The sequence below is a fragment of the Chelonoidis abingdonii genome, chromosome 3 (genome assembly GCF_003597395.2).
Source record: "Chelonoidis abingdonii isolate Lonesome George chromosome 3, CheloAbing_2.0, whole genome shotgun sequence".
NCBI lineage: Eukaryota > Metazoa > Chordata > Testudines > Testudinidae > Chelonoidis > Chelonoidis abingdonii.
This window is the reverse complement of record NC_133771.1, coordinates 6,939,492-6,950,652: the sequence shown is the minus strand read 5'-3', so window position 1 is coordinate 6,950,652 and position 11,161 is coordinate 6,939,492. Positions and strand designations below refer to the sequence as shown.

Sequence of the window (11,161 nt, the reverse complement as noted above, 5' to 3'; positions counted from 1 at the left end):
GGAACATTTGTGTCTATGTATCTCAGGAGAGCTCCTTCCTGCTTAGATAGAAAAGCTTCCTTTGCTTTCTTTTTCTGAATGCTGCCCCAGAGGGGCGTTTTCTTCTTTCACTCATGACTGCTGTTCTGTGCCAGCTATAGTGGCTCTCAACACTCAGCTGAAGGGGACATATAAGCAGGCTGGTAGCAGAGCCTGAGTGAGGGAAGATATCAGCGTCTTAAGGGCTTAATTGGTTCCTACTACTTCAGTTGTCTGCCTGTTCTCCTCAAGTGGGTTCAGGGAAGCAGCAGGAAACAGGAAGCTCCCTGAGAAGCTGGTGTGAATCAGTCCAGGCTCCTGGCGGTGCTAGAAAGGTACATAAAAGGCTCCTTCTCCTCTGTCTCCCTGCAGCTCCTGCTGCTTTCTGTTATTCCCTCTCACCTTTTCTCCTGCCTGTCTGTTGTGTCTCTTGTGCCCTCCTTCCTCCAGGACAGCACCCCACATCTCTGTGCATCTAGAGCAGAGACAATACATATGCACCAGCAGCAGACAATTTTCTACACTCTGGGTCCTAGTGGTGCCCCCCCACCATCACCAGTTTGGCACCTGAGGCGGTCGCCTCAGTTCGCCTCATGGTAAGGCCAGTCCTGTTGCTCTTGCTTACCTCATGCACTGATTCGTGTGAAGTCCATTGGCCTCAGTGTACCCAGAAAAGGGCTTTTGTGGGACTAGGGGGAGGAGAAGTATGCTGCAGAGACAGCACAATGATTCCATGTCCCCTAGACCCAGTGGAGCCTCTCACCTCTCTTCACTTGCAGAAGGAAGAATAGCCCCCCCCCGCCCCCGTTTTCATTCAGGATGAACTACTACTCAAGCCACATAAAAGAGATGGGGGCAGATAAGAACGAAATAGCCAAATTACAGCTGGGTTCATCATCATGAATGGTACTATTCTAGTGCCCAGGAGCCTGTTTTGCTACGTGCTGCATTAACACATAACATAAAGATGGTCTCTGCCATTAAATTCTGATCACTTCAGTGCCCCCACTGCTTTGAGAGGATCCGCTTCTCATGAAAGGCAACAGGGGTTAGAAATAAAAATGGGGAGTTAGCAAGACTGAATCCTTCACTCCTGGCTGAGCTGCTCACTCAGTGTAGGGTTTTGAGAAAAACTGCTTGACCTGTTTTTGTGACTCCATTCAAGCCAGCTGGCAAAATGGGTACCAAGCAGAACTAAAGCAAAAAATGGGTGGTAAAGCAGAGGGTGTGTTTATAATGTAGAAAGTCCAGCCAGATCTAATTTTTCCCCAAAGGAAACTGTAAAGTTGCCTTGAACCTCTGTGGAATTCTTTGTTGAAGGACGTTGTGAAGACCAAGCAGAGACGTCCCATGGGTACAGTGAATCGGGGTGACTGCCTCAGGCCCTGCAATTTGGGGGGTCTCACAGGCAGGGAGGTGACGTAGGAGGCAGGTGGACAAACAGGGTGAGGAGGTGAATGGCAGGTGAGTCGAGGAGCCCCCCTACCAGAACCACCCCCTACCCCTAGTGCCTCCTGCCCGCTGGTGGGTCCCGCCCATCAGTGCCTCCACCTCCCTCTCAGCACCTACCGCCTCCCATGGATCAGGTATTTTGCAGTGTCAGGAGGTGCTGGCGGGGAGGTGGGAGGAGCGAGGGCGCAGCTTGCTCAGGGGAGAGGGTGGGAAATTGGTGGGGCGGTGGCGGGAAGAGAGTAGGGCCTTGGGGGAAGGGGTGGAGTATGAGTGAGGCCTGGGCAGAGCCAGGTGGAGCACCCCCTGCCACATGGGCCCAGGACATTATAAACTTGGTGCCTCGCAGCCTCCTAGGGATGGCCCTGAGGCCAAGACTGTAACAAGGTTCAAAAAAGAACTAGGTAAGTTCATGGAAGACCGGGTCCATCAATGGCTATTGATGGGCAGGGATGGTGTCCCTAGCTTCTGTTTGCCAGAAGCTGGGAATGAGTGACAGGGGATGGATCATTTGATGATTCCCTGTTCTGTTCATTCCCTCTGGGGCACCTGACATTGGCCACTATCAGAAGACAGGATACTGGGCTAGATGGACCATAGATCTGACCCAGTATGGCCATTCTTATGTTCTTAGGGTTGTTTACAACATAGAAAGTACACCCAGATCTATTTTTTTTCCCCCAAAGGAAACTGTAAAGTTGCCTTGAACCTGTATGTCTGGGGTGGGGAACATTTTTTCTATCGGGGCCATTGACCCACAGAAAAAAAAAAAAAAAAAAAACAGTCACAGGCCCCACACAGCCCGGGGGTGGGAAGGGAAGAGCGCAGAGGCTCAGGGGGCCAGCTGGCACTCAGCTTCAGACCCGCAGGGGGGGCACAGAGGCTCGGGGCTTCCCCTGGATTCTGGGGTGGGGTCAGAAATCAGGGCTTCAGGGTGTGGGACTCCAGGCTGGGGCAGGGTGTTGGGGTGTGGGAGGGGGTGAGGACTTCGGCTGGGGGTGTGGGCTTGGTGTGCAGGAGCGGGCTTCGGGCTGAGGTCAAGGGGTTTGGAACGTGGGAGTGGGCTCACGGCTGGGGCACCGGTGGGGGTGTGGGGTCTGGAAGGGAGTTCGAGTGTGGGAGGGGGTTCCCACCTGGGGCAGGGAGCTCAGGGTGCAGGCTCCAGCCAGGTGGCTTTACCTCAGGTGGCCCCGGGCAGTGGCGCAACAGGGCTAAGGCAGGCTTCCTGCCTGCCCCGGTTCCACGCTGCTCCCAGAAGTGGCCAGCGTGACCAGGCAGCTCTGCAGACCTGGTGTTGGAGGCGGAAGCAGCACATGGAGCTTCCCAGGCTGCAGGGACGTGCTGACTGCTTCCGGGACTTGCTGGTTGCTTCTGGAACTTGTGCGGAGCTGACTGGACTTTTAACAACCTGGCAACCCTCGCTTCCCCCCCGCAGCAGAGTGAGACGGCGCTCGTGGCTCAGGTCCTGCAGAGAGGCGCTGAGGCTCAGGGCTTCCAGCCCACGGCGTGGAGACTTACCACAGGCTGTAGGTTCCCCACCCCTGGAGTAAATAAGGGACGCAATGCAGCTGCCATTCCATTCTCGTCTGCTTTAAAAACTAGGTTAATACAATGTATAAAAGAACAAAACTTTTTAGCCAAGCAAAAGTGGTCTCAAGTTAGGATACATCAAGATGAAAAAAAAACAATGTTCCCTTCAGCGCTTTGGGACATGAGCATCAGGCCAAACAGTGAAACATGTAATAGCTACCCACGTCCAGCACGCAGTGTTCTCTTGCTTTACCTATTCTTATACAGAAGGAAGAAACAAGGACACAGTCTGGATATCAGGCAACTTTTCATTTTATTTCTTATAAAATATATTTTATATTGTGCTGTAAAAATTACATTTCACATTTTTATTTTATTACAATAGAAATAATACTTGGAAGACAGCTGAAAAAAGCTCCAATGAGACAGAAATTCACTGATACAGCATATCCCCGTTAAGCTGAATAGCATGCAAAAGAGCAGCTATTGGCAACAAACGTCCCATCCTTTCCACACTTTCTCATATCCCAGAACTCCACAAAGAACCAAGTTACACAAAGCTAGGGTAGGGTGCATCTACCTGGAGACTTCCCATTACTTTAATGCACTGGGGTGTAGAGTGAAGGGGGTAGGAGGGGGGTCACTAGGTGCTGAACTTCACACAACACAACTGCTTTGCTTCTTTTAGGGTCCAATCTCCCATCAACAATGAAGGGTCACAATGTGTAGGCTGGACACACTCCAGTTAATGCCTAGCAGGAAGGTTCCTATGTACATACATATACATGCACAAAAAGACAAATCAGACCAAACAGGGGCATATGGGAGGTGTTTCTTAGCTGAATTCACAGATCAGGGCTACCTAATGTTTGGAGGTTGAGGGGGACTTGCTTAAGATTAGAAAAGCTCTGAAGCATGGAGTCTATGCATATACAAGAGTGGCAGAAGGAAAAGTAGATTCTACTAAGTGTGGTTGGAAGCAAGTTAGAAAATTAGGCTGAGAAAAGTGAAGAAAAAACAAAAACCTTTAAAAATCTTGCTGCGTCATTTCTGCCAACAAATTAAAAAAGTGTAAAAAATAAAAATTAAAAAATACCTGCGCCAGCTGTTCCAACAAAAAAAACCACCAACATATAAAACAACCACCATATTGTTAAAAACTATTTTGTCCAGTTAAATCTGTACCGCAAAAGCCCTCAAAATAAAGTGTAAGAATCCCCCATCCCCTTTCAAATCTTTTAAAAAACACTGATATAATATATTCCTATGTAAGATCTTTTTATTATTCTTAAGTGCTCTTCATTTTGGAATCAGGCATTGCAGGATGGCTATGTGTATAAACAAAGGTGCTGCAAGATAGGGGAAAAAAGCCAGTGGACAGTATTCAGTGTGTGTTAGTGTGTAATACTTCTCTCCTGCCTACCTTCCACCCATCCCACACACGCCTGTGATACCATGGCAATAGCAGATAAACTCTGCATTCCTCTCTGTCCTAAGAGTTTGTGCCGCTTAGCGAGGGTATACTGTATACCACATGCTTCTGTAGGTGACTGCTTATTCCAAAGTCATTTACACTTTTTTTAAAAATCAAATTTAACAAAAGCAAAATGTTATTTTTTTTTTTTTCAAAACCCACTCTTCTGTCAGCAAAAAAATTATCCTTGAAATAAACATATATATAACCCATACAAATGTTTGGGTTGAGGACTCTGGATTGTTCAATGCTACAATGCCAGTTATTGAGGGGTGAACCTTAAAGAAGCTCATAGGATTGGTTTGATCAGCACCCATGAGGCTGGATGCTTATTTTAATTTCCTGAGTGACCCAGATTGACCATATGAACTGCAAGGTCCTAAGCAAGAGAAGGGCCCAACAGTCCCAGAGAAAGCGAGCGAAGGGTAGGCAGGGTGAGTTGTGTCCTATTCCTCCAATCTCAAGGCTGGAGAGAGAGAGAAGACTACAATCAGTGAACTGCTAAGATGGCTTTATTTTAAGTCTGCAAATTGTTCTAAAAAGGTCATAAAATAGGCTCTCTGGTAAGATTTCTGAACCTCTCCACTTCCTGTGTCTCAACTCTTTACCTATAAAATAGGAACACTAGCACTACCCTACCTCACAGAGGTGTTGTGAGAAAAAATACACTAAAGATTATGAGGAGCTCAGATACTACAGTAATGAGGGATGAAAACCTTAAAAAGCTGAGCCAGGAATAAGAGATGAGGCATTTCTCTGGTTCCAGAACTGGGAATGAAAAACAACTAATAAAATCAGAATCTGAACTTTTTGGGCTTCAGAAAAAGACTTCAATTTGAATTGCAGGCAATGATTCTAGTCAGTTTTACTTTATCCTTCCCTAACTCGAGTGCAAAAAAAACAGTAGCACTTACATGCAAGTAAGCAGCATCCAACATCAAGAGTTCAAACTGGGAGACAAGAGGTTTTCTTTCATAATTTTATCAATGGGCACAGGTGTCAGCCTTAAGGGAAAACTGCAACATAACCCAAAAGATAATCTTAAATGCAGTGGTTAAACTATGTATATAATTCCACAGCCCTTTCTCACATGAGTCATCCCACTGCAGTACTGAGGTCACTGAGAGGACTCATACAAGCACTGCAGGAGTAGTATGTATGAATGTCTTCTGTCTGTGTGTTCCATTCTGTGCATCCAAAGAAGTGAGCTGTAGCCCAAGAAAGCTTATGCTGAAATAAACCTGTTAGTCTTTAAGGTGCCGCAAGTCCTCCTGTTCTTTTTTTGAAATACAATAAAGTACAATTATTAATAAACCAAAAGGTGCATTGGCAGGTTAGGATTCAGCAAATTCAAGTCAAGTAAAAACACCTGGAAATTAGACTGTTTCTAAGGTTTGTGGAGGTTTTACATTATTTTTGATTAATACAAGAAATTGGTTAAAACCAACCATTAAATCAACTGAAACATTTTAAAATAGATAGAATATTAGAACGGCCCGATTTTGAACTATGTCCTGTCAGGGTTCAAGTAGTACTCTGGCTGCTGGGAAGCACAATTCTTCACCATGAAAAGGGCAGCCCCAACTGACTATCATCAAACCCTTTCTCTGAATGGTATTTTTGAGGCAGAGCAACCACAATGTCTCAAATCTCTTTTGGAATGTGATTCCTTTACAGTATTTAGTCAAATATAACACCTCCCTGGGGCTTAATAACACATGTTATGACAAATCACTGCAGTTTTCCTTCAAAGGTCACCTGTATAGAACAGTTCAGCAACTTGTCTGCTTTCATAATCCACATTTCTCACATCAGACTAAGCCAGAGAATCTCAAACTGCTAGCTCTTTATAGTGATCATCTGAGTAAGAGTCACAGTGGCGGGACTGAAGTGTAAGAAAGGGCCTCTTATGGACTCTCTCTTTCATAAAGTGTCTGAACCACAGTCACTGAAGTCAACTGAAGGACCCCCATTGTCTTCAATGGACTTTGCATCAGACCCACCTGGACCCAGGTAGAGAACCTGACCCTAGTGAATCAGGCCTAGCTGATTCCATTGGCTCAGATCCCACTGGAGAACCAGTGGACTAGGTGAAAAAAACAAATAGGGAGACACACGCACTTTGTTCCTGCTTCCCATAGGCCAATTTGGCATCCACCAATTTAACAGCAAGCAGAAGACTGGGTTCTAAAATAATATACTGTATATATGTACAAAATTACAAAAAAAATACCAACAAGCACGCCCATATATAACCCCCTTTGCCTGCACCACCTGCCCCTTTATCAACCAGGCTCACGTTGATCCAGGAGGAAATAACATCCTTCTGGTCACATGAATTGTTTTTACAAAGAAAGCGTAGTCAATCATATGGTCCTTAAAAATACACCAGGCTTGTTTCTGCCTTGCCCATGGGTTGAGGTCTGCAGTTTATGGCCTATGATTATCAAAAACGCAGCAAAAAGTCCAATGACCCCCTTCCCACCCACTCCCATTAATACAAAACCTTCAACTCTGACTGCAGCCGAATTATGCACAACATGGACCATATGGCTCGTGTGTAGCTGCCATTTTGTATTTACAAACAAAACAGACTTCACAGCGCCAGGATTCTCTGCCAACAGAGTGTAGCATTTGAATGGCCTTAGTGACAGGGGCATTCCTTGCCCCGTGAAGAGAAACCATGGCTCCTTAGTGACTGTGCCAGAGCACTTCTGTGACACCCACTGAGTTCAGCATGATCAAAATGGCACACTCTGGGGGCAGTGTCCCAGTCAATCCTCTCTGCTACCATCGCATACTGTACTGGGTTCAATGATGGAAACAATCACTGACTCCCCAAGACACAAAATCGGGACGTACAGAACAAAATTCTTTGCCTTTGTGCTCCAAGGACACACAGTGAGATGGACGGAGACACTGACAATAGCATCCTGGTCGCCAGGGTCCTGTCCATGCAGGGCCAAACTTCCACAGGACAGCTCACTGTGTCGTGGGATGCACTCTGCTGCTCCTCAGAGCAGCTGCAATGTGTGTGCTTGTATTGTGGCTGGACTGCACTCGCTACCAAGTGGCTTTTCACAGCTCAAACAGTAGATTGGGCACTTCCTGCATGTGACTGATCAGTCAGGAGAGCAAAGACCAAAAAAAAAAACCAATAAAAATTGGACTTGACTGCTGGTGGTGAATTAAATGGTGCTCTTCTCCAAAATCAGAGGGGCCTCTGGAACGTTTGATCTGTCCTTCCAGCTCTCCCAACCCCTCCCCTCGCAATTTCAGAAAGACTCCTCGGGCTTGATTCTTTGCTTATTTAAACCTGTGCAAGTCAGGAGTAACTTCACTGAAGTTACACTACTGTAAGTGAGAATCAGGCAAACAGGGACAAATTCTACCCCCAGAGGACGGTACACTGTACACAATGATAGATCATCGAACCAGAAACATCTGAATCATGTAAAGAGAATATGAATTTTTTAAAAATGAAAGCCAGAAAGCTGAGTTCGGACATCTTTCACAATTCAGAATTTCGTAACATACCTATCTATGACGCTCATTCAGCAAATGACATAAGCACGCGCTTATCTTTAAGCATGCAAGTAATCCCAACTCATTCACATGTACTTTAGTCCCACTGATTTCAACATAATGTAAAAATGTATGTAAGCATTTTGCTGAATTTGGGCCTAAATGTGTATGTGTCCATCCTTTTTAGCCCTCTTGGGTTAACAATATTGATCCTCCCTTTTACAGAAAGCTACATCAGGTTTCAAAATGAAAACCCATTCCCTGTTAGACCCAAATTTTCTGTTTTTCAAAGAAATAAGTTGTTTTCATGAATCTAAGATAAACAAAACAATTTTTGTTTTAAAAAAATATTTTTATCTTTTAATTGAATGTATGTTGATGTATATTTTAAGATTTCAACATTGCTGATGCAGCTGTATCAGAACACACAAAAACCAGGAAGTGAAACTGACCAGAGACATAGCAAGTCCAGCTTTACTGTCAGAGCTGAGAGCTGTAAAAAGTAAACACAGTATCATTGGTAAAAAGTAAAGGAAAGAACTTTAAAATTCCTCCCATTCCAATAATTTAAGGTGTTACTAGTAAAACATGAATTTTATTTTCCTTTTTTAAACTATGATTGTTATTCTGACCGTGTCCCTTTAAACAACAGCAGACTTCAAGCTTTCTAGCCAGTAACAAGAGAGAGATGATCCTCACCTCCTTATCCCAGCTACTGACCTGAAAGATCAGCAGACTTTACTGTTGAGCTGGGAGATCAGTACAAAGTTCTTTGGTCCCTGGACCACCAAACAACAAGTCTCCTGTGAACACCAAGCAACCACCTTTCTTTCTTTCCCTCCCTGCTTTTACTATAAAATGGGAGGTTTTGTTTAAAAAAAAAAAAAAAAAATTTGTAAAAAACCCACAGAACACGTAAAAAATTAATAAATCCAGCTGACATACAATATACAGAACTTGGAATTTACATGCAGCTCTTGAGATCTCTGCTGAAGCCACAGGAGATAGATACCTCCAAGTTTGCTGTGCCCTGGTTTCAGCAATGACAAACTTTGGGTGCTCTTGGCTGAGAGAGAGAGAGAGAGAGAGAGAGAGAGAGAAATTCAATACTCCTGAAACGTTCAGGTGCTCAGTCCAGGAATCGCTGGCAGGCCTTTTTCCACCGGCAGGCCGTGCACCACTGATCTCGGTGCTCAATTCCATACACTTTACGACATTTCTTGGCTTCGCCACGGACTTTTCTGCAGAGTAACAAAAATAACCAAGACGGTGAAATGGTTATTAAAGGGTTACAGAGCTCAGGGGAGAAAAGAGCATGTGCGATGCAATGCAGGTTGAGCTAAACCTGAGGAGGAAGCCCCAGTGTGAACAAAGCATTAGACATTCACAGTAGACAGCAACTCTGCAATAGCAGAGGGATGCGCTGAACCCATTGTACCATCTCTTTCCTATGGGGCAGCTTCTAGGATTCTAAGGGTTTGTCTGCACTTGACATGTTACAGCACCGCAGCTGCACCTATATTGCTAGAGCACTTCAGTGTAGACACAACATACGCTAGCAGGAGGGAACCTCCCATAGGTGTAGGTAATCCACCTCCCTGAGAGGCAGTAGCTAGGTTGACGCAAGAATTCGGCCTGGGGCTGATTTAATGCACTCTAGAAAAGGCCTGAGTCTCTCAAGGGTGTGGATTTTTCACACCCCTGAGTGACGTTGCTGGGTTGACCTAACTTTTTGCTGTAGACCAGGCCTACGTCAAAGCCCATTCCAAGGAAAGTGGAAAATCAAACCAAAGGGTTTCCTTCTTTCCAGCAATACGAGTCATCTCCATAGCACCATTATTAGAATTCTAAAACAGAGGAAGGCAGGTCTTATTGTTAAGGTACCGGACTGAGATTCACGAGATTGAGGGTCAATTCCCAGCTCTGTCACAGACTCCATATGTGATCCATGGCAAACCACTTGATCTGCGTCATGAACAACAACACTTTCTTTCTCCCACACTTTCTTTCTCTTGTCTATTTAAATCAGAATCCCTGCCCCAAAGAGCTTATTTCTTACTATGTATAATAGGTGTCTTCACTGATCTTAGTTGGGGCAATAATTCAAATACATAATACCTGTTTTCATTCTGAAGAGTCACAAAGCAGAAGAAAAACTACATACAGAGTTCAGTCATCCACCACTGAAATGCAGTCACCTCTGGGGTGGAATGTGGCAGCTACTTTGTACCAGCAGTGCTACACAAGAGTTTTTAGGAGGAGAAATGAAGAATCGTGCCCCCGTTATCAAGTATTTAGGCAAAGCTATTACATGCAGACAGCAAAGAGGAAGAAGTTGCCAAGTGTACAACAAGTTGCTGGATTGAAGGGACACCCTGGAACAGATATGGGCCTGACATAAATTAGCAGGGTGAGAAGGTCTGATGGCTTCACCTGAAGGCCAGTCTCCAGAAATCTGAGAACCAAGGTATGATACAGTGGAGGTCAGTTATTATTTATATACTGCCACACGTAGCTCCACGCCATAGCTGGGGCTGGCAGAGAGTCTGTCATTTCCCTTTTTAAACAGGGACAAGATGGAAGGGGGCAGAGGACAGCAACTGACCCCACAGGTTTGGGGCTCCAGAGCAATATAGGAGCCTTCTGGGATGGGGATGGGAGATACTGAGGCTACTGCAGGAGATTCTCACACACCTCTTGAAATATGGACAGGTCAGCTATGGGCTTTGCTGAGGAAGGCCCCCAGGGTAATCCTGGACTAACCAGGAATGCAACTGGTCTCCTGAACATGTGAAGGCTTCCTGGGGTTGGGGGCGTTTCTCAGGAACATGGGGCAATTCCCCTGCAGGGCACTAACCTACTCAGGGGACCACGAGTGTAGATCCCTGCCCAACGTAGAGTTATGCTGGTGTGACAGCACCAGGCCTATCACCTGGATGCACATGTGTGGCCTACTCTGTTAATGTCTTGTACAAGGCTAAAGAGGTTGCGTTGAAGACACCTACTCAGGTAGAAGCCCCAGCAAGGAGGCTATGCAGACCGGAGGGGTGATGAGGCTTTAACCCAAGGGTCGGCAAACTTTCAGAAGTGCTGTGCTGAATCTTCATTTATTCACTCTAATTTAAGGATTCATATGCCAGTAATACATTTTAATGTTTTTAGAAG

The 11,161-nt window shown here is 45.4% G+C and overlaps 1 protein-coding gene across 4 annotated transcripts in view; it reads right to left on the bottom strand.

The window, feature by feature from the left end:
* Positions 1 to 3,293: 3,293 nt before the first annotated feature.
* The window catches only part of ZNF395 (zinc finger protein 395), a 47,602-nt gene continuing 39,734 nt past the window's right edge, over positions 3,294 to 11,161 (bottom strand). For 3 of the 4 annotated variants that reach the window (XM_032790519.2, XM_032790518.2, XM_075063580.1), the window contains one exon: positions 3,294 to 9,237. In XM_032790519.2, the coding sequence (XP_032646410.1) occupies positions 9,126 to 9,237 (112 nt within the window). In that variant the 3' untranslated portion in view covers positions 3,294 to 9,125. Of the gene's footprint in view, positions 9,238 to 10,124; positions 10,235 to 11,161 lie in introns of those variants that run through there. The other variant, XM_075063581.1, reaches the window with a different exon arrangement.